At 54.2% G+C, this 22915-nt stretch overlaps 2 protein-coding genes across 9 annotated transcripts; both read right to left on the bottom strand.

The window, feature by feature from the left end:
• Positions 1–1297: 1297 nt before the first annotated feature.
• On the bottom strand, positions 1298–8830 carry HSD17B7 (hydroxysteroid 17-beta dehydrogenase 7). 8 transcript variants are annotated; one of them, XM_026089204.1, is made up of 9 exons: positions 8734–8830; positions 8405–8608; positions 8231–8323; positions 7453–7567; positions 6628–6822; positions 5542–5646; positions 3921–3977; positions 3222–3320; positions 1298–2260 (listed from the first exon to the last, which is right to left on the bottom strand). In XM_026089204.1, the coding sequence occupies exons 1-9, from the start codon at positions 8820–8822 to the stop codon at positions 2162–2164; spliced, it is 1056 nt and encodes a 351-aa protein (XP_025944989.1). In that variant the 5' UTR covers positions 8823–8830; the 3' UTR covers positions 1298–2161. The 8 variants fall into 8 exon arrangements, 6 of the variants coding, with proteins under 6 accessions (XP_025944989.1, XP_025944990.1, XP_025944991.1 ...); XM_026089205.1 differs by lacking the exon at positions 3921–3977; XM_026089206.1 differs by lacking the exon at positions 8405–8608.
• Positions 8831–9155: 325 nt separating this feature from the next.
• DDR2 (discoidin domain receptor tyrosine kinase 2) lies at positions 9156–22224 on the bottom strand. Its single transcript, XM_026089214.1, has 15 exons — positions 22144–22224; positions 21804–22035; positions 21483–21630; positions 21132–21237; positions 19893–20076; positions 19576–19819; positions 19292–19354; positions 18978–19108; positions 18459–18669; positions 17458–17681; positions 16823–16959; positions 16186–16377; positions 15634–15868; positions 14477–14626; positions 9156–13599 (listed from the first exon to the last, which is right to left on the bottom strand). The coding sequence occupies exons 1-15, from the start codon at positions 22221–22223 to the stop codon at positions 13462–13464; spliced, it is 2475 nt and encodes an 824-aa protein (XP_025944999.1). The 5' UTR covers position 22224; the 3' UTR covers positions 9156–13461.
• Positions 22225–22915: the final 691 nt, after the last annotated feature.

The raw sequence follows: 22915 nt of genomic DNA, 5'->3' as shown, positions 1-22915 counted from the left end.
TTCAGGACTGGGCTACCACAGCCACAGCACCTGGATCTGGTGTGGGGTCAGACCTGCCCCAAGCAGGAGGTTGGGTTGCAGGCCTTCATAGATCCCTCCCTCCCCACCAACATACATAATGGTACCCATAGCACATGCCTTATCTGTTCCACAACTCTGAACAGCTAAGGCTATAGCCAAGGGAAAAATTGCTCCACATGTGCCAAATTTCTTATTCTGTTCTCACCCACACTGATGCTTGTAGCTTAGGCATTCACATGAGGGCTAAGCTGAGAGGTGGTGCTCAGCCCAAACACAAGACTGAGCTGCCTTTACAGCACACAGAACACCACATTAAGTGTCCCACCGCCTTGCAGACGCACTCAAAAGCATTAGAAAGAAAACCCACAAAATTCTTTGTTCAAWCCTGTATCTCCCTACAAACCAATTCAATGAAAAGCCTCTGCAGGGCTTAAATTTTCCTGAATGCCAGCTCTGGGCTTGTGCCACTGCAGCTTCCCACACAGACATTTGAGCCAGCCTTACTTCTGGCAACTCCAGCACTTTGAGCAGGGTGCCCTAGGCTGAGCAGAGCAGCCACACCTCCAGAGCCCATGTGCTCAGGGAGCCCTTATCTCCACTAGGTGGCAGTGAGAACCCACATTTGGAAGAAGTGATTGCAGAGCTGAGCAGCGCAGCCTTCCTCCTTGCCTGATGCTGGTTCCTGCTGCCCCCCAGGGAAGTGTTCAAGCACAGTCAGAGCCAGCTTACAAAGCCATATTTAATCTGTAATTATGTGTTGAGTCAAGCACCAGAGACATCTACTTCTCCCTAGTGCCTAAGGCTGGGAAATATAGYTCCTGACACTCCATAGGTATTCAAGCATAAGTTTTTTGTTTTTTTTTTTTAAATCCTCTTTTACTGCTTCACAGCTGGCAAGATCAAGGGCTCTTCAAGGAAGACCCTTTGCTTACTTGCAGCAGCACAGGGCACCACATATTATGTATCAGCTAAACAGGAACAAAGTACCACAAGGCTGCTGCTAAGCTCAGAAGACTTTCAAGAGAACATCTACCATGAAAACTACACTGAAGTCTCAGAAAGATACTAGTGTCTTTCATTAACTTGAAGGAACAAGTGAAGCCAGCCCAAATGGGTGGTCAGAGGAAGAGAATAGCACCCCCACCACACACACCACGCTTTCCCAGGTGTGTGCAGGGTTATTGTGCAGGAAGACAAACACATCCTCCCTTCCAGCCCTCCAAACCAAAGGCGTTCAATTCTTGAAGTAAAGACCCCATTGCAGCAAGGACACAAGTCAGTTCCAATTATTTATTTGTAGCAGCATTTGAAGTACACCAGGTACTTGAAGCTCTCAAGATAAAGATCTGGAAGAACACTTGTACAGTAAATAAAAAGACAAATTAATAGTTAAGACAGGGTGACCTCTCACTCTTGCTATGAGCAGAGCAACTAGCTCTGAAACCAGGTTAACGACATCAACAGTTAGCAGTCTTTCCAGCCAGCTGTGGTTAGAACCCATGGCCCCACATCTGGGGACAGCTCATACCTCTCCTGCAGCAAGGCATCTCTCAAGGCACAGCTGAGGCAAGGGGGATATTTCCATTATATGCCTACCCAGGAGCTTTGCTTCAGATGCTTTAAAGAGCCTGACTTTCAGTAAGGTTCAATCTTTTCGAGCATGTCTGGAAAGCAGGCCCCAGCTTTGGTGTACAAATGGAAAAGCAGCTCTTCTGAAGATGGGGCCTTCAAGTACTGGATGTCCAAAACATCTAGAAAGACTGTTGGAGCCAGGACTTGGAGCAGCACCCCAGACCACTGCCTTTCCTGCACCAAGCCAGATTTCTAAACCACATGTTTTCAGGCTGTTCCTGAACTGTACTCAGTTCAGTCATGCTTTATAAGACAATGCTTTGCAACTGTATTAAGACAGTCTTTACCTACACTAGGTCTCCAGTTTTATGGCAGAAAAAACCCATGCCAGAAAGACTATATTTCTCTTCAGTTTCACATTTTCATTTTCAGGAATTGTTCACTTTCTGTAGAGAAGGAAGATGGGTTTTGAAGTCACATGCCTGCAGAACAGCAGGCATCACAAATAGCACCAGAAGGAAGAAAGCCCATGTCATTGATACAAGCTTGTTACCCACTGAGACTGGCCTTATTTATCTAAGAGATCATCATATTTCTCTAGAGCCTGCTTCTCCAGTTCCAACAGTTTTTCATAAAGCTTTTCAGCAGTTTCTTCATCAACATCCATCTGAAAAAGAATGAGAGCAGTACTATGAGACACCTTGACAGCAGTCAGCATAGATGCTGAGAGCAGCTCTAGGGATGGTGGGGTGCATCTCCAGAATTTTTGTATTCAGAGATGCATCCAAAGGCATCATTTCCAGCCAGGGTACAAGTCTGAGTGTTTTGGGGAAGCACCATGACACACTCACCATGTTCTCAGAATTGTCTCCACTGTCAGACCAACACTGGGCCACAGGGAGCATGAGCCTGACTTGGTCCAGCTTGTGGTACAGCAGCAGTATCCCAGGCATAAAACACAGGCAGAGAGTGTCTCCAGCACCTGTGTTTCACTGCCACTGGCTAAGTTTTAGCCATTAACAGAACTGGTTGCTGCTTCTTTGCTACCATCTCTAGACCACTTACTCCTCCCARCCCTGCACCCCAAAAGAAGGACAGCATAACTAAGGAACAAACACAGCACTCGGCCTGATTGTTAACATTGCAATATGCTTTTCCCCACTTCCAATCTGACAGAGCCTTAGTGGTGGAGATCAGGCCTATGATCCCTAGCACTCTGCAGGTGTGCTGCTTGGTAACATCCAAGGGGAAGCGATCCATAGGTTTCTCCCAGCTATGCTTACCAGAAAGCATGCAGCAGACACCTGTCCCATCTGATCTACATCCTGACTACTGCAACCCTGTTCACACTGATGCCCTCTTCCCACCCAGTGCACTAAGCTTCACATCCTCTGCAGAAGACCTTCCCTGGTCTCTCCTAGAAGTTTCCAGACTCCAGCCTGAGGCTGGTAGCCATGAGTTACTCTAGAAGTCTCATAAACGTACACATCACTGCTGCTCAGCTTTCAGCATACATCTTGCTCCCACTCCACCTTCAGGACACCCTATACACTAACCCTTYCATGAAGGAAGTACAAAGCAGGACCCTAATCAAGTCCCCTTCAGCAGGGGTCCATTTTTCCATTTACCTTTCTGGGCTCCACATAATTCTTTCCCAGTCCAGAAGTACAGCTGTGGTATTTGACAAGTGCATCCAGGGACTCCGGCTTTTGTTTGAACAACCACACCTAGGAAGAACAGCACAGCTGTGTACAGAATTCAGCACAGTCCCAGCTAAGCCTGCAGTCAAGGACCTGGCTGCTAATAGATACAGATGAGCACACCACAGGTGCTTTTACCAAGCAGGGGAGATCTGACATCCAGAGAAGAAATTTTGACCTGGCTCCCCACAGCTTCAACCCACTTGAGCCAGTAGTAAACCACACAGTTCACGCTCCCAGTGCTAAAACATTTAAGTAGTTCATGTAGCTAAACTTGCTCACTACTGTACTTRATTCACATTGTGCCCTGCATTCCTATCTCCTTTCCTCCTGACTAGGAGCCCATGGCTGCCAGACTGCAAGCAAGTAGAACAGAGATGGAAGAGACAGAGATGGAAGGAACAGTTTCTGAAATAATTTTTTACAGGATCTGATGAAGGGCATAAAGCATCACCTGTTGGATCAGCCCTGATCACAGCTGGTTCCCCACTATTCACTGCTGTACACCATTTAGAAGGAAAATGCATGCCCATCAGCCCTACAGAGAAGCTACTTGTTCAAGTCAGCAAATACTGGGAAGAGCTAACTGGGAAAAAGGACTTAAAAATCAAGTTGTGAAATACTTACATGAGCTTCTGCTCCATTATATGGTGTCAGAGTGTAAGTTTTCGCAAAAAAACGTATCTGAGGGAGGAAAAAAACAAAACCAAAAAAACCACCACACACACGCTAGAATCTGCACATTGGCCCAAAGTTTTTGACAACCCCCCCGCAGCCCATCAGCACAAKATCTACCACCATAGGAAGAAATGCTTTCCGAAGCTGACTACAGTTAATACCACACTTATGACTAACACACATCCCTTTATCATCACAAGCTCAGTTCTCTGGAGCCACCCACCAGTCAGCAATCCTTGTGCCACACCTCTACACATAGCTGCTTCCCACAGCAAAAGGCAATGTGCCTTCTAGGCACCTTTTCTTGAATGATCTCAGCGCTGCATGAGGGAGAGGCAGAGAGAAGCTGCAATACAACCAGCGTAGCAGGACAAATGAGAAGTTAACCCACTGACAGGAGAAATATGATCTGTCAGGATCAGCTGCCACCTTAGACAGCTTAAGCAGAAAGGCAGATCTCATAGCAGCAATACCAGGGCTCAGAGCAAGCAGCCTGCATACAAGGACATAACTATACTGAATCTGGAAAGCTGAGGCCAGGGGAGAAAAGGAAAAGGCTTTTGGAAAGCAAAGAGAGGCAACAGAAAGCAGGAGACTGCTTTCTAGAGGTATGGAGAGAAGAACACTGAAAACAGTCTTGTATTCTAGAAGCAAACAGCATTTCAAGGTACAGGGGACAAGTTTTGTACACAGCTATGCTGCCCCTGGAATTTATGGGACTTAACACACCAACAACATGCTGGCAAACCTTCTAAAGGGGAGCCTTGATGAGTGCTGTCATGGTTTAAGGGCTAAACCGGGTCTAGCCGCATAGCTGTCCAGCAGCACCAACTCAGGGGGTCAGAGGAATTCAGTTTGGGAACCAGGCCCCAAGATGCCAAAGGGTTTACAAGGCCTGGGTAAACCTCCTCTGCTTCCCATTTCCACTTTAGCTTTGCATTAGGAACCCACAACAGAATAGAGATACTGCTGTGTCCTCTGCCCAATGCCAAGAGGCTGCAGCCCCTGCAGCAAGTCCTTTCCCTGTCACGCTCCAAACTTTGTGTTCAATATATTCACTGGAACACTAGCCCCAAAGAAGCAGAAACACAGAGTCAGTCCTGAGAACAGTCCCTTTTCCCCCTAGGTTCAGCTATCCAGACCCAAGATTACAGGTATTTAGCAACTACTTGCCACAGTAGTACAGTTACAAGAGTCAGAGCAAGCAAGTGAGCTGTCAGCATAAGTAGTAGCACCCATGTGCCTGTGGGTTAAGGCAATGTTATTAGCCTCTCTCCACTGTACCCCATGCTCCAAGGAGCTTCAATACAGAAGAGATCACCTCTCCCTCCACAGAAAGCCTGCTGCTTCCAAAGGTCATTAACTGAGGGGCCTCAGCCCTTCTAAAGGGTCAATCAGCTACTTGCAAGGGACCACCCTATCCATACCAACAGAGGACAGACAGCCATAAAACACTAGTAGCAAGGAGCCATATGCACAACACATTTATCACTTGTTGTGAAGCACACCACTGCAATACACCACCCCAGYCCAAAGAAGTTCCAAAAACCCAACCTAGAGTTCCACTTACCAGCCACATGATGGGCATGAGTAGCTTCCACAGGAAAACTGGCAAAATTCTGTACGTCATGTTAGACATAACAAGACCAGGACAAACAACACTGGAATACAGGCCCTGCAGGGGGGGGAAGAGTCAATCTGGAAACAGTAGTTAAATTACAAATAGGACAAACCCCTTCCCTCTCAGTACTTCCCAGTAAGAAAATAGAGGCGAGTATAGAGAAGAGATTACAAGAGATTGCTCTAGTTCTGGTCTCTTTGGAGAAGAGACAATCAGATGTCTGAGAGATCCCTAGAGATGTTCAAACTCAATAAACTGGGGCCCACTACAAGCCCATGACCAAAGGTACAGTCTCCTAACACACACCAGAATCCCATACTGGTAGTCTCCATACACCTCAACAGCTACAGCAGCCACCCAACAGATTACAGCCCACTTCAGTACCTCAGAGGCCCGTCTTTAAGAGACAAAGAATTCAGGCTTCAAGAACTAAACCATTTTTCCTGAACTCAGGGTGCAAGCATTTCAGAAGTGGAAGAGCAATCACTGATTAGCACTGCAGCCTGCCCACAGAATCTGGCAGCCTCTGTAACAAAGGCAGATTGCTCACAGGTCTTAGTGTGGCAGGCCTGAACACCAGCTTCGAGCATCCAGCAGAGCCTGTACCTTGAGTGCTTGCAGGCAAAGCTGCCTGAGCAGTTTTGTTGTAACAGACAGGTACACCAGAAGTAAAGGGCAGTCTGAGCAGCAGTTCTTTGCACTTTAAGATCAGTTCTTTGGTCTAAAGAGAAGGCTATAGCTTGCAAGGTATACTATTTACCTAATTACTTCTGCTTTCAGACAAAATCCATTGTCAAAAAAACCCAAGAGACCAAACAACCTCCACAGTATATTCTCTAACCAGAAGGACTTGCAGCCAGCAGTTTAACTGCCTTCTACCACCTACACCACTGGTTCAAGCTCAGTTTAGTTTACACGCGCATTAAGGAACTCACCAAATTACCATGAATGAATGCAACTATGTCATAACAACCTGATGATAGCTATAAATAGGAGCTCATTATGTTTCTTCAGACATACAGACACCATCATTACCTGCTTATTGAGTTTCCTGTTTAGAACCACACTTGTCAGGTCAGTAGCATATTTGGAAGAACTGTATGATTCCTGTCCCTTGGCATGCTGATAGTCAGAGAGGYTAAAGGCAGTCTCCCTGGCATTGCTGGAAGAGGTCCAGATGAGTCGGGATGGCTTTTCATTACCACAGAGTAGAGATTCAAGTTGTCGAACCTGCAGAAGCATTGTTGTTTAACTTATCTAGCACAGTAATTTTAAAACTGTAAAACCATACTTTAAAATTGAGATAAGCTTGCAGCTTTTAGACTTTCCTGGACTTGGCCACTCTCCACTAGACTGGCCAGCACACACATGAGCCAGCCAGCTCTACAGGAAGTTTTGGCAAAAGAAGGAGACACTACTCAGATATAACTCAAGCCAAGCTCCACTAGGAACACTTTATGATCAGATTGCATTCTTTTGCACAGCTGTTTGGCACCTCAGAGTTTAACAGAGCCAAGCCTTGGTGTTCTCCCTGCAGAAAAGTTTGTCTCTGTACGTTAACTGACTAGAGTAACCTTGAGATTACGTTAAGCCTTGCAACAACTGTCACCATTTATTGCAATTTCAGCAGAGCTTAGGACTTTGTTCTACTGCCTCCTGCAAAGGGGACTTGGAGCAGACCACAGAAGGGGACAAAGCTTGCTGTCCCATACAGTGGTCACTTACTCTTTACCGGTCAGGCTCTAATCTGCATCAGAATATCAGAACCTATAAGACAGAACTGATTCATCAGTACCCTACTGCATCCATCACTATCCACAATAACCAGACCTAGAGTTTGGTCTTCAGATGCAGCCTCACCAGTATGAGGTGTCCAAAGAGGTTGGTAGCAAACACCTCCTGCAGTCCATCTCCATTAAGTCTATCTGTTTGGGTCATTATTCCCTCTGCAGTAGTCAGCATGTGAAGCACCTTCCTGGAAGTTAACAACAGCAGTTGGAGAAGAACACTGCAGGAAGATATCTGCTGCTCCCTGCTCTTCCAGATCAGCACCTCAGTCACTCAGAAACATCCCTCATTTCAAAGGCTCCAGATAGACCCTCTAGTTTCCCCSTCCTCCACTTGCAGAGTGTTCTATTAATCCATGAAAAGTTGTTGGCCTTCCAGAACTTAACTATTCCAGCCCCTTTTTTGTTAAGGTCTCAATACTGGTTAAACTGAAGACAATTTTTGTCACTTCCAGCTTACAGAGAGTTACTACCACAGTAAACGGCCATCAAAGAAAGCTTGCTTTCCCATTTCCCATTCAGGCAATGAAATTGAGCTTCAGTATATAACAACAACCTAGGATTAACACTAATTCAGATAAGGAAAGTGGTCTGGCATCTACATGCAACATCCCAGCCATGTTAGACTCAATGTAAGTCACATTGTTCCCCAGCTCAGTTTCCCTATCTATGGGCTAAGGGTCAACTGCTACAGTTTCATGAGATACTCAATAATTCACAGCTGAAAGGAACTCTAAAACAAACAAGCAAACAAACAAGCAAACCAACCAACCAACCCCACACCCCTAAAACAGGACAGGACCCCCCCACACACACACACACCTCCCCGCAGCCACCCGACGGGCTCCTACCCGGTCATGAGGCCTTGCCAGAGGGCCCTGAAGTTCACCTGGGGGTTGGGCATGATGCCGGCGTTGAGGTAGACGAAGTCCAGGCGCTGGAACCTGCGGGGGAAGCGGGGCAGTGAGGGGCGCCCGGAGGGCACCGCGGGGCGGGGCGGGACGGGGACGCGGGCGCGCACGCACCTGCGGCGGAGGTCGCGGGCGACGCGCAGCACGGACACCAGGCTGCCCAGGTCCACCTCCACGGTGGAGACCTGCGCGGCCGGGTGGGCGGCCAGGACGCTCTCGCGCGCGGCCTCGCTCCTCTGGGCGTTGCGGCAGGCGAGGCACAGGTGGATGCGGCCGTCCTCCTCCAGCAGCCGCCGGCACAGCGCCAGCCCCACGCCTCTGCAACGGCACGCGCCGCGCCGTCACTCGCCGCGCCCCCATCCATCCATCCATGCCCCCATCCATCCATCCATCCATCCATCCCCGGCCAGGCCAGGCCAGGCCAGGCCCCCGGCCCCGCTCACCCGCTGGCCCCCGTCACGAGCACCACACGCTCCATCCTCCCGGGCGTCGGCGTCGCCACCGGTACCGCCGCCGCTGCTGCCGCCGCCATTTTAGCGCTGCCCGCCAAGTCCCGCCCCCGCCGGCCCGGCGCCCCCACCTCCCTCCCGCCCTCGGCCAATCGGAGCGCGGGGGAGGGGAAGGGGGAGGGGCCGGCGCCGCGTTGCCGATGGCGTGACGGTGGCCCGAGCCGCCGGGGAGGGGCCGGCGCGGAGCACCGCCTCCCCTCCCCTCCCCTCCCCCTTCCCGCCCCTCCCGCGCACGTGACCCGCGCCGTCCCCGCCCCCGGCTGTTGGCTGCGCGCGCGGCCGCCGCGAGCCGCAGGGCGGCGCCCTAACGGTCRCCTCGCGCCGCGCGCCCCTCACCTCACCCCATGCTTCCCATCAGTCCTGGCCCCACGCTGGCAGCCGCCGCTCCCCAAGCAGCTGGAGCAGCCCCTGAGGGCCTTACCCCCTTCGCGTGCACAGCCCGCGTCCCGCGTGGACCCCACGGTCCCAGCCCGCTCCTCAGAGAGTGCTGGGTGCTGGCGGGCCGCGGCAGCGAGCGCTCAGCYGGGGGCGGTGTGCCATGCCCGCCAGAGTTGGGGCTCCCCAGAGCAATGCCTGGCTCTGGGGGCACCAGATGTCGCTCCTTCGGGTTGGTCTGAGCTGCGACGCTCCCAAGCAACACGCTATGTAYGCACATCTGCTGGCACGGCGTTCCCACATAAGGACAAACCGGCCAAAGCCTCTGCGCTTTGGCAAGCGGCTGGACTCCACACTGATATTCAGCCCCGGCGGGGACACATTTGCAAGGGTCTGTGCACTGCCCTGTAAAGCAGATCCCTGGGCCCATGAGACTGTGTCCTCCATGGCTCTGGCTCTCGGCTCCCTTGGCAAGCTTTGCTCTCACATGCAGCACACGAGTTCCAGTTGATGCCAATCTTTTTCACAGAATTGGACAAAACTCCCCTTTTGTCTCTCCAAAGCCTAATCCAATGCGCTAATTTGTTCTTCCTCCTATTGTATTTATTGAAGTGCCTCTTAAACTACCTGCTAGTAAGTTTGCTACTCCAAACGCAATACTCTGACTAAGAGGCTGCAGAGTTTGAATTGATGTGTAATTTTGGGATGTGGGAAGCTGGAAAAGGGGGAATACAATGTGGACTGTGCCTCTGACCCGGGCTGCCTGCCATCCAGGCTGCCGCACACAGTGCTGCTGGAGAAAGCTGGTGCCCTTTAGAGGACTCACCATGACATCCCTCTTGCATTTGGAGCTGCTGCCCCACATCTTTGTAAATGCACCAAGGGGACTCCAGAGCCCTCTCTGCACTGCTTACAAACTCAGCTTTTTTCTCCAGATAGAGAAAGGGTACTTCCCACCCTTATCTTCTCCTGCAAAGCCTTCTCTGACCTTTCAGCCATCATAAAACATAAACAACTTCCTGGCCCACCAATTCAAAATGCCTTTCCCTTCCGTGGCCTTTCCCTTTTCTCCCCTAGAGCCAAGAGCTGATCTTGCAGCACAGTCATTCCCTGGCTCGGCATTTGTCTGCTCTCTGAGTACAGCTTGCTGCAGAGACATTTTACTCTGCAAGTAAAACATCTGGTCCAAGTTTCCTTGAGGTGCTYTGAGGTGTAGATGTTTGGGTCCCAGGGCACCCTCCTGACACAAGACCTGCTGTCCTTTCCTTCCCGRCCCTCGCCCGCTCTCCACTAACCTAGCCTGGCCACATGCCCCCTCTCTCCTCTGGGACTCAGCTGCTCCCAGCAATGCTTTTGCGAGTACAAAATGCTGCCAAAAATGGGAGGGGAGCATTTCACACCCACTCTGCCTACGGGTGAACGAGCGCTCAGGGCTAAGGTAGGGGAGCATGAGTCGTTTATGCTCTCAGCTGGCAATGGGAAGGCCTTCTGCAGATGGCTATGGCGTGCTCTGCCTTCAATTTCTTTGTGTGGCCACAGGGACACTGTGCATCCTAATGAAAATGCAATCAGGTTATTCCTTTTCAGGGCAGTTGTTGTTGTGAGGGTTAGGGTCGTGGAAAGGTCTGGGTGGGAAGGGCCATCTGGACATCTCTGGTCCAGCCCCTGCTTGGTAGGACCAGCATCACAGCTCAAGCAGGCTGCTCAGGGCTGTGGGGATGGAGATCCCACAGCCTCTGAACCTCCTTGGGCAATGGAGGTTGGAGCTGTTTCCAGGGCACCATAATGCACTATTTAAACAGAGCGTCCTCATGGCTGCATTGTCCTTTGTGAAGGACACCCAGGGCAGCTYAGGAGCACCGAGCCCAGGGCTCAGGTCAGTGGGAGCTGGGGGCTGTCCACASGGAAAATGTGCCTCCTGCCTCGCCTGATATGCCCAACTCCTCACTGGCTCAGGGAGGGCAGGGAGAGGCTGAGACACACTCTGGGGCAGAGAGAGGGCATCCAAGAGCAAAGATAGACGTGTACCAATTACATGGCAAAAATAAGACTTGTCCTAGGTCACCCACTGAGCTGAGGGCTCAGTGTGGCCACAGGCCGCACATTCAGTGAGCACTGAGAGCAGATAGGACACACCACCTATACGCTGCTTGAGTCAGCCTCGACACACAGATTCTTTTTTCATTATGGGGCAACTCCTGCTCTGCTGCTTTCTCCTTGTGCAACTGGTGTGGGCTGTCCAGGAGCTCTCTCTCAATTATCCTTCCTCTGTCTCTKACACTGTCATCTGCATATTTTCTCTTCTCCTTGCTTCTGGTCACGTCCTGCATCTGCCTGTGCCTAGTGGGCACACATACATCCCATACCTGCCTGTGCCGGTGGGCACATGCACGCACACATCCCACATCTGCCTGTGCAGGTAGGCACACACACACACACACACACACACACACAAACACACACACATCCTTCATTTACTCCTGCCAGCAGGCACACACATGCCCTGCATCTGCCCATGCGAGTGGGCACATACACGCACATCCCACATTTGTGCACTCCCCCTGGGCCACTCTCCCCACACACTGCATTTCTCGGCACACGCAGCACCCCGTGCCAAGCGCTTTGGCCAACACTTTTCAAGGAGGTGAACTGGCTTCTGAACTGCCACAAGGACACATGAAACTAGAGTCATGTAGCAAGTGTCTCTTCAGCGGGTTTGCCCCTATATGTAGGTGCATCTACTGAATATATACATGCCTTAGCAATAGTATACTGGAAACTGTGCCATGCGTGACTTGATGGTGCAGAACTAGTGTGTACAAAAGTGTGAGAGGGTCCATGTACCCTCTAAAAACAAAGTTCCTCCTGGCCAGTTGCAGGAGAATCTGATTTCGGGACATGATGAGTAACCTGTCAGGGCTCCTGTGGGGCACAGGGGTCAGAACCTGCCCACTTCGCTCATGAAGCTGCCAGATCTGAGAGGTGCAGAAAGGTCCACATCCCTCCTTGTGAGAGAAGGGCACACCAGTGCCAGGTGCCACAAGATGCTCTGGCTGGAGAGTCCACCCTGGGCGCTTCAGCCAAGCTGTGATCCCTGGGCCGAGAGCAAGGGAGTGCCAGGGCRCTTGCCGCACCATGGTCGTGGCAGGCCATGCTGTCTGTCCATATCCAAACCATTGCAGGCTTGGGCATGGGGCAACACGCCTGCTTGGCAACAGGTCTCAAAAATGTATGTGCCTTCCTCTCATTGCAGGTGAAGATGTGGATTAATCCTGGGAGAGGAGGATCTGAAGATTTTGCCTCGGAGGTGAAAAGTATGCTTTCTTACATCCCTGCAATGCCACCTGGGGAAAGGCACACGCTGGGCTTAGCTCCCACCTCTGGCTGCCACATAGCACCAGAGGGACACCAAAAAATGCCTTTCTTTGGCACTTGATCAGCTCTGAAATGGCCATGGTCGGATGAGAGGAGATCCCCTCCAATGCACGTCACACCACTGCTGGTGGGCCCACTCCTTCCTGGCGGATGTGGAAGAGCCAGAGTACCTGTGCGGCGATGCTCCCAGACAGGAGGCAGGTTCATCTCTGGCTGGACACACTGCTCGCTCCAGCTGCAGGGTGAGGAGCTAAGAGTGTGGYTGGGCTTCTCCCTTTGCAACTGGCAGCTGGGAGGCAAGAATGGGGCATCCCCACCCGCCTATGCAGCCTATCCAAAGGCCAGGAGGTCCAGAGAGCTTTGGGTTTTGCCCGGTAATTGCACAGCCCACTGTGAGCTAGCAGCAACTCCTATACCACCACAAGTGTCTGTATTATGCTCCCTGCCTCTGAGCCCTGCACCAGGCACAGTCGCTCAATGCCGTCTTTCCGCAGAGGCCTTTGCTCTGCCAGGTACATACCCAGTGCACATCCCTTCCACAGATGCATGCCCGGTGCACAGGCCAGGAGCTTCCTCATGGAGAAAATACAGCTGATGTTCCTCCCCTCTGAACAGGGGAGAGAACCCACTTTGTCCAAATGCATTGTCACCAAGAACACGCTGCATCAATAAATAACGCTTGTCTCAGCCCGCGTCGCTCCCAAGCTCAGTTCAGCAAACAAGACCAAGCTGTCCTATGCCTGGGTTCTTCTTGCTGCTTTTGGGGTTTTCCTCTTAGGCTGTTACTGTACAATGAGAACAAGACCAGCTGCCTGGGTTTTACTGCTAAGTCCAAGTGAAGTGGCTTCAGTTTGTGTATGAGGTTCTTCTGGGGACGGGATGGGGACCAGCCTAGGTGGGGGGAGCAATGGGTCATTCTTCACTGGCTGATTCCTGGAGAAGGTGATGGATCTCCTGGAAGGAGGGACGATCTTTAGTGTCTCGTCTCCAGCAGCTGAGCATTAGCTTATAGACAGAGTCAGGGCAAAGTGCAGGCTGGGGAAGGTAAGTCTTCAAAAAAAAGACAAAGATTACAAAGGGAGAGAGTTACTGCCATGTAAAACAAATGGAACAAAAGAACAACCAGACGTATGGGAGCCTGATTTCTCCATGCAGATGGCACCAGAGCAGGGGGGGCTGTGCTGCTTTACATTCACAGAAGAAAGGAAGCGTCCCAGAATTGCATGATGGTGGGGCTAGGGGATTTGGGTATGACACACTTACTCATGTCTCACAACCTGGCTGAATACTTCTATCCCCTGTATCGAGGAAASAAACAGAGTTTGTGTTCGATATGGCTTTGATCTTGCACAATACTAAGTGCTCTGGCACTGTCCAGCAAAGTGCATAAAGCAAGCTGGGGCCCAGTGGCGAACCTGGCCCTCTGCTCCCATCCTGCTCTGCATCAGGCATGCACAGATATTTGATGAGCAGAGAAGTTACTGTGAATCAAAGGCATTTTGCTGGTACAAAACTACTCCAAGCCTTACACACTTGAAGCAGCTCAGCTTATGAGGCTGCCTTGGGGACTCTGAGCTGATATCTGAATGTCTCACTCCACTGTAACCCTAATGTACACAGAGGGTAGTTTCACCCTCTTCCCAAAATTGCACAGCTGGAAGAGGGGAAAAGCCCAGGCAGAGGTCAGCAGGCAAACAGTGCCTTGATTTTGTAAATCACAGACACAGCTCAGAGTGGGCTCGGCTGACCTTGCTACACCTCTAGTGTTGCCCAGCTGTCCCGTACAAATGCAGGGAACTCTTCTCACAGACTCCTTTTGACATGGATATACCTCAACCCATAAAACTTATCCTTAGTCAAGCTTTCTATCTGGTAACCTTAAAACCCTTGCCTGCATCCCTGGGCTCCCAGGCCCATCCGTCCCTACCTGCCGGCCCTGGTCCCGGAAGAACTCGCCGGTGTTTTCGATGACCTGCTCGTCTGACAGCTGGGAGTAGGGCTGCTCCCGGCACAGTGTGAAGGTCTCCCACAGCGTCACACCAAACGCCCACACGTCGCTGGCTGTGGTGAACTTGCCCTGGCGGGAGGGAGCAGCATGAGGAAGGTCAGGCACAGCAGATAGATAGCCCCGCGCACTCACCTYGCAGCCCCTGGGCTTCGCCTGTTCATGCAAGCAGAGGCTTGCATGTCAAGTCCCTGCTCACATACAGACCAGTGGGATAGAGACAGGGCTCAGACCCCATGGCTGCCGCCAACAGCCATGCTGGCCCCATGCCTCGGCCCTCCTCCTCCCACCTGCGTGCCACCCGCCAGATTGGCCTACTGTAAGGAGAGGCCAGTGAGCTTTGCCCTGCAGGGTCCAGTTTTGACTCTGGTAACCTGTGGTCATGCTGCACAGCAGAAATGCTTTCAGAAGCACTGGCCTTGCGCCAAAGGGGCCAAGCAGCAGCATGGTCACCAAGAGCGGGCGCCCAACACTGGATCCCCCACGGCTGAAAAATTACCTTGTCCCAATCCATAAACACTAGTTGTTCAATGCCTCTTTCTGGAGGCTTCAGCTATCAGATCTGGGCCCAAAGAAGGGCTTATTCCCACAGACTTGCTCTCTTCTTGGGGCCAGATCCTGGTGAGCTCTGAGTCTGGCTTGCATCAACTGCGCTGAGGGGTGGAGCTTGGTAAGGACAAAAATAAAAAATAACCTTGCTCTCTCATTCAGCTCTGACCATGGCCAAGAGAGGATGTCACATGTCCCTTCAAAGGCTGGGGACCTGCACTCCAAAGATCTCCATAGTCCCCCCATCCTTCCCTAAAAAGGTCCTACCAGTGCTGTGCTCTGTTGCTTCCATGGCTGTATGGTTCAGCCTGAACCTGGGCCCAGAGACACTGTTTTGCATCAGCAGCCACAGAGCTAATGTGTAGATCATGCATGGCACAAAACATGTCACTAGAGAGCAGACAGTTCCCCCATCCCTTCCACTGCCCACACACATGGGCAGGACCCATCCCCTGCAGCTTTCAGCCAGAGGGAAAAAAGGCATGAGCAGACCTAAGACGATTTCAGTATCAGTCAGAGCCCCCACATACCAGTAGGATGCTCTCCCAGGACATCCAGCGGATGGGGAGCACTGCCCGCCCCTGGATGCGGTAGTAGTCCCCGCTGTACAGATTCCTGCTCATGCCGAAGTCAGCTATCTTGATGGTGTACTGCTTCCCCACCAGGCAGTTGCGTGTGGCCAGGTCTCGGTGCACAAAATTCAGGGAGGACAGGTACTTCATGCCAGAAGCGATCTGAGTAGCCATGAACCGCAGGTCGTTGTAGCTGCAAGGTGGGGGGAAAGCTGAAGGAGGACTGAGGTGTTGGGTAGGACAGGAACAACGAGGTTCAGTCCTGACCAGGGTGTTCCAAAGCACTGTAATGGGGCAGARAGCCTCCGCTGAGCTGCAACGGGACTCAAGCAAGCCCATGGCAGACTTGCCTGGGGATGACGAAGGCCCTGTGGTGGCACCAGCATGGCCACTGAGGGGGCAATAAGACCTGAGCATTGCACATGGGCTGGGCAGGGGCACGGCTCTGCCATCCACGGGCAGAGGAGGCTGTGAACTTCCCTGCCGAGAGCGGTGCGCAGCGGGCACTACCTGATAGTGGGCGCATTGCTGGCCGGAGGACTCTGCGGCTCGTGGCGGGACAGGAACTGGTTAAGGTCGCCGTTCTCCATGTATTCAGTGATCATGCAAAGAGGGTCATCTGTGATGCACACTGCCAGCAGCCGGATGATATTGGGGTCCTTGAGCCGTGACATGATCTTGATTTCCTTCAGAAAATCATTCCTTTCCGGAACAGAAACCACACAGATCGGATAGACAGACCCGCAGGGGCACAGAGGTGCACACAGGTGGGCCAAGCGTGCCTCACACCCAAGGGAGCCTCATGGGAGCACTGGTGGGTCCCCCCACCCCCGGCTGCCCCTGGGCTGAGGCAGGGATCTGCTCTAAATGGGCCTGGTGGCTCAGGGCTGATCTGCACATGGCTGTGGGGTGGGCTTAGCAGGGGAAGCTGGGGTATGGGTTAGGACCAGCGAGGACCAGATGCCCCGGGCGTGTGTGTGGTCCTCGCTGCTCCACCAAATGCCTGGCAACAAGAGGAGGGAACACTTCCCAAAAGGCCTGGCTTTATTAGGAAGGGCTCTGTGTGAAAGGGACTGGAGTGAACACTCCCAGGGGAGTTGCTCTGCGTGCAGAGGTGCCAGGGCTCCTGCACTGCCTGACCAAATACCTTGCATTCTTGTTGGCATCTGCTCGCAGCATTTTCACAGCTACCAGCACAGGCTGGTTGGAACTGGTGTCTAACCCATCCAGGGCAAAGTCCTTGTCCACGAACTTCTCCATCCCCTCCACCTCAYAGAGATGAACCTGGAAGGAGGCAGCAGGCAGCTGTTATCTCCACCGTCTGTCCCCTGTGGCCCCTGCAAACTGGGACTTCACTGACTGTAGAAACAGGACTGCAGAGCCACTGGTGACGGCAGCACTGGCGGAAAGGGAGGCACAGCCAAGAAAGGTCAGCATCCCCACACGTGGCTTGAATCCACGCACCTCTTCGGGAAGAAGGTGCTGGCGAGGTGAATATCATTTCCCAAGGGCCCCTGACTCACAGATAGTAGATGCCTCTCCCTCCATGGCCTCGCAGAGCTTTGCATGTCTCCTGCTCATGCGTGGATTCAGCACCCCTCTTTGCACACCTCAGCCCCCAGAGAGGCAGCTGCAAACTAGGCAACTCCCTGCCAGCCCCTACTTGACCAAACCACTGCGCTCCCTGAGCCTGTGGCCTCACACACCACTGGGCTCCCCAAGGATTGAGACGGAGAGAGCCTTGCCTGGCCCCTGCTCAGAGCAGGTCCCGCTCTCACTCACCTCCCCAAACTGGCCCTCTCCCAGCTTCTCCTTGAAGGTCAGCAGCTTCCTGGGGAACTCCTCGACGGCCACGTCCTTGCCAGAGAGCAGGTCCATGGTGAGGGCTGGCACTGAGTAGGTGTTGCCGCCCGTGACACCCTGCAGGTTCACAATGTCGGCCTCGGCGTAGTGGGGGACGCCCTCGGGGCCGCTGGCCTGGGCCGGCTTCACAAGGCCGCTGCAGCCTGGGAGGGAGACAGCGGGGCCAGGCCTGCTGTGGGTGTCCTGCACACGCCCACTGTGCTAGGGCCGAGCACCCTCCAGTCCCTGGCACCCGCTTGGGGGGCACAGAAGCGTTCTAGCCACGAGCCTCCCCGTCTCCCTGTAGAGGATCTCCCAGAGTGGTACCAGCACCTTCCCAAAGCCCCTGTGTCTCCCTGGCATGGCTGAGCTCCTTCAGCCCTGCTGCTCTGCCTTGGCTGGCCCCAGGTCCCGCCACCTGCGCTGCCTACTGCAGTAAATCCTCCTTTGGCCCCAGGAACATATCAGTAACCAGGTTCATTGTCAACCCCTGGCTTGGCCAGCTCAATACAGCAGCTCCCTCCAGGCTCCTTGCCTGCGAGACCTGTAACCAGCAGGACAGTGCAGCTCTTTTACACGGGAGATGGAGATAGACTGCCTTAACTTTAGCTTGGGTCACAGCTCAGCCCTACAAATGCCTCCCAGCTCGCTATGGAAATGAAGAGCAGGACTGGGCTCCTCCCCATCTGTGGGCAAAGGGAGAGAGAAGGGGCCACAGCAGGGCCCTGCAAGGGGACAGGAGGGGTTAATTTCCACAAGAACACTGAGACGGGTCAAAACTCCTTTTGACCAGAGCTCTGCGCCTGTAAAGGTGCCAGCATGTATTGGGCAGCTCGCAGGCAGCGAGGTTGGACCATGCAGCAACCCCAGCCCGCGGCCAGGTGTTGCACACTCGGTGCATAGTCGCTTGCTGACAGACTGCAGCATTTTGCATTTCTCACCTGTGTCTTCGTCCCCTGGCGTGAACTCRGGCAGCTTGCGTATCAGGCGTGAGGGCTCCTGGTAGTCCGGGCCCAGGGGGAATATGCGGTCGTAGGTAGAATTGGACTCCTGCTCACTGGACGAGGAGGAGCGGTTGTGGTTGAACATACTGGACTCACTGGGCAGGGAGAGACTGACGGTCATTTCATCATCCAGCATCCTCCGAGAAGCCTGTGAGGTAGGGATGAGGGAGGAGAGAGAGCTGGATGGGGGGACAGGGGCTTCTGGGTGCCTCCAGCCTACCCTCCACTCAGAGCAGGTCTGTCCCAGCACCAGGTCCAGGCGCTTGTGGCTGTGTCCAGCCCTGAAACCCCCAGCCAGAACCTCCCACCTCTCTGGTGCTGCAGGACGGTTTGAGCAACCATGGTCTCCACTTTCCCCTTGCCAAGCACACAGGAAAACCTGCTGAGCAAAGAGCCCACAGGATGGCATGCCTATCACCCCCAGAAGACCTGGCCAGCTGCCCTGTGCTTGCCCACCTTCTCCAGCATCTTCTGCCAGAACTGCCGCCACAGTATGATGACGATGATGGCCAGCAGGATGAAGATGATTGCCACCAGGCACCCGATCAGGATGCGCGTGTTGCTGTCGTCTACCTTGAGTGTGGGGTCTGGCAGGAGGAGGTGAGAGCAAGAACTGGTGACGCTGGGGCACGGGGAGAGCAAGGGCCAGCTCCTGTTTCTCCACTGGCCAAGCAGACCCTCCCCTTCAAGCCCCCCAGAGCACCACTGACCAAGTGCCAGCTCGGGGTGACATGCTTTGCCACATGCGGCAGGAGCCACGTGTGCCTTACCATATGTGGTGGGAGCTATGGGCGCCTCTGGTGGGGCCACCGAGTTGTTGTACATGGCTGCATCTGGCAAGAGAAAAGACGAGGCCCTCAGGGACGCAAGGACACCCACTGCCCTGCTCCGTCCCCAAAAGCCCTGTGCAGAAGGGAAGCATGTCAGGGCCGGTCCCCTCGGGGCCTTGCAGGGCAGCAAGCGTGTATGGCAGGGGGGCTCTGAAATCCCGAAAAGGCAGGTGGGAGGAGAGCATCCCGCAGGAACTGATCCCACCTGGGAGGGCTGCTGGTACCTGACTGGAAGGTGATCTCACTGAACATCATCCAGGTGTCGGCAAAATAGTACTGGCACTTAATGGCACTGGCCATGCGGTGGAGCAGGGGGACGGTGACAAATCGGGCGCTGGGGTTCACGTCATCCAACACCAGCACCGAGGAGATGGTGTTGGGCTCCCACTCGCTGGTGTCAGAACGGAAGTAGCACTGCACCTCCTTGAAGATCTTCACCCCCTTGGCGAACATGTTGTTGCAGTGCACCTGTGAGGCAGCCTGTGAGCACGGCCCCGGTGCGTGGGGCGGGGGACAGGGAGGCTGCATGGGGGACACAGACCTTCATGGTGGTGAAGTTCCTGATCCGGTCGAACTCAAAGGTGATCTCGATGTAGCCACCGGTGGTGCTCTCGTTGCGCCAGCCAACATAGTCATAGCCCGGCCACACGTGGTACTCATGGGTCTGCGTGAAGTCATCCAGGCCCGACACCCCATCCGTCAGCTGGCCAAGTCCCTCTGTCATGCTGGCATATGTGAAGGGGGAAAGGGAGCGTGACTCTTGTGCGAACCCCAGAAACCTTCCAGTGCCCGGCCCCCGCTCTCGCAATGGCAGCCCAGGCACCTCGCAGTGCCTGAAAAATTTGGGAGGTTTTTTTTGTGCTTCTTGAGGTTCTTTCTTGAAACCTCAGAGCACTAACCCACTGCAGTCCCCTGGGATTGCAATCTCCCACCCTGCTTGTGCAAGGGGGCTGCAGAGCCCCGCTCCTCTCAGGGGGACACTGCCCATCTGGAGGAACCATCCATCAACCCAAACAAGCTGGCCAGGCAGACAGGTGCTCAGGCAGAGAAGTCTGTATGGGGATATGGAAAAAGAAATGAGGCAGACAGACAGACAGAGCCCCCAGGCTAAGTCAGACCCACAGGTAAGTGGGGCACGACCTTCGTGGTACACCAGCAGCCAGGCCCTGCACAAATCACTGCTCCTGCACTCAGCCAGAGCTGCTAACACGCACCGGGCTGCACGTCCTCGAGCTTCCTGTGAAAAGACTCTCGTGAGTCCGGTGTCTTAGTGTTAGGAAAGGGACTTTCAAACTACTTTTTTGAGCAGATGAAAGAAACAAAATGCCAGCTCTGCCCAGATACCGGGTTAAATGCACTCTGGAGCTGACCTGTATGTGTAACAATACCCAGCAGAGTGCCAGGAGGATCACAGCAAAAGCTGCAGGATGCTGCGGGGATGCACAGCGCAGTTATTGCATATCCTAGAGAAGGGCTGGGAGTGCTGTCCTGGTCATGCTGTCCCTGTCACGCTGTCCCCATAACAACCTCTTGCACACAGCCTCCCAGAGCAGGGCATGTCTCTTCCCCCTTGGGGAGGCCTCCAAGTATTTCTCTGTTGAGGACCTCCCTGTGCTTCTGCAAGGTAGCAGGCCGTCTTGCAATTGCAGGAAAACAAGCCCTTTCCAGAAACAACCCCCATCCCCTCCTGCCTCAGTTGTGCTGTGAGTGCGGAGGAGACACCCGACATAGCATCCACCCACCCTTACAGTTCCCACGCGCACAAACCCCAGGACTTTACCTGTATCCAAATGCTCCGTCGTACACAGAGTCGTTCAGGTAGATGACAGTGCCGCCAGGAAGGACGAGCTGCTGCCCAGCCGGTGCATTGTAGGACACCAGCCCGTCTGTGGGGAAGGGAGGATGAGCGGCCCCTCTCTCTCTGGAGACCCCACTCCCGAGAGGGCTCGCAGCCAGGTGGCCAGTGCAGCCAGCCCTGCTGCAAGCACGGTACACAACCCTGGTGTGCTCCCCGATCCCACGGCACTGCCACCTCCCGGTGGGACAGACAGCCACAAAAACAGTCTGTCCCAGGGCTGAACAGCCGTGCTGCCAGCACAGGGAAGGTTGTCCTTCCTCCTGTGCCACCCACCGAGCCACACGCAGCCATACAGCTCCACGCGCAGGCACACGTTCATGGAGTGGTCGGTGACAGGGATGAAGCGGACAAAGCGTGCGATGAGGGGCGGCTCTAGGTCCTTGAGGACAATGTCGTACGGGTTGGTGTTTCCATCCAGGACCTGAGGAGACAGACAGGGGATTGGGGGAGGCAGGCACTTGGGGACAGAGGGCTCTCAGGGTCTGCACCAGCCTTGGCTGGGCACCATGCTCGTGTGCATGGTGCCAGGCAGGGGATCCCATGCACAGCTTGGCACAGGTTGCCAGCAGGGGAGATCCTGCATCCCCCTCTCACCTGCTTCCCATGCCGATTTCTCCAAGAGATCCATCGAGTGCCATCCCGGCTGTAGTTGATCTTATACATGGGGGCAAACTCGTTCCCGTGGCCCCCCGCGTGGCGCCCCTGGGTGCCCACCAGTGTGATGAAGTGCAGAGCACGCAGGTCGATCTGCAGGAACTCCTTGAGGTCATCAGGCTCCACCGGGATCTCGGGGCACCAGGCGCCGTCGCCATCCTCCGAGTCCAGCCTGGAAACACCACGGGGAGAGCAAAGGAGCAGCTTGCAGGTGGGGGCACAGGGAGGACCAGTGCCCCGCCAGCCCTCCCCATGCCGCGAAGGGCACCCCTGCACTCACCGTCCGTACTTGGCGGCCGTGGACTCGGACCACTGGCTGGAGGCCGAGATGTCCTCATCGGGGATGTGCCCACCGGACATGCCCAAGGGGTACCGGCACACCGCTGCAACAAGACCGGCGGAGCGCTGAGCAGAGGGCTGGAGGGGGCCTGCCGGCTCCCCAGGTGCCCTTCCCTGCCCACGGCACCGAATTTGCATCTCAGCTAGCCCTCAGATCTGCCCAGCGCTGGCCCCTGCAATGGCTGGGGACCAGGGCACAGTGCCTCCCCTGCCAAGAACATCGCCACACTCGCCACCCGGCTTCTAGGTTTGCTGTTTGGACCTGTCACCATCCCTGACATGGGAGCCACCTTTGGGGAAGGCTGCTGAAGTCTGGGGGAGCTGCAAAGAGCAGGCACAGCTCACAGCGCCCATGCGGCCATGGGAAAAGGCTGGGACCACATGAAGAGTCCTTCAGCCTTGCTGAAAAGCATTTCAGCAGGGGCAGCGTGGGAGCCTGTGGGCTGCCGCCGCTCTGCCTGTGCACTCCTTCTTCTGGGGGGACCCAGAGGGTTCAGTCCAGATCAGTTCACCTGAAAAAACACATGCAGCAACCTGTTCTTGGCTGCAGCCGTCTTGCCTGCTCCCCCCAGCTGCCTGGAGGAGCGAGGGATAAAAGCAGGCCAAGCAATCAGTGCGCTCACCATCGCTGCCGGCACTGGCTTGCAGCCCCTGCTTGCAGCCCCGGGCACCCAGCAGCTCCTGCACGCCAGCACTGCTGCCGGGCCCTGCTC

The sequence above is a fragment of the Apteryx rowi genome, unplaced genomic scaffold (genome assembly GCF_003343035.1).
Source record: "Apteryx rowi isolate R43461 unplaced genomic scaffold, aptRow1 scaffold_80, whole genome shotgun sequence".
Classification (NCBI taxonomy): domain Eukaryota; kingdom Metazoa; phylum Chordata; class Aves; order Apterygiformes; family Apterygidae; genus Apteryx; species Apteryx rowi.
Note: the sequence above shows the minus strand (reverse complement) of the source record. Positions and strands in the feature narration are given on the sequence as shown.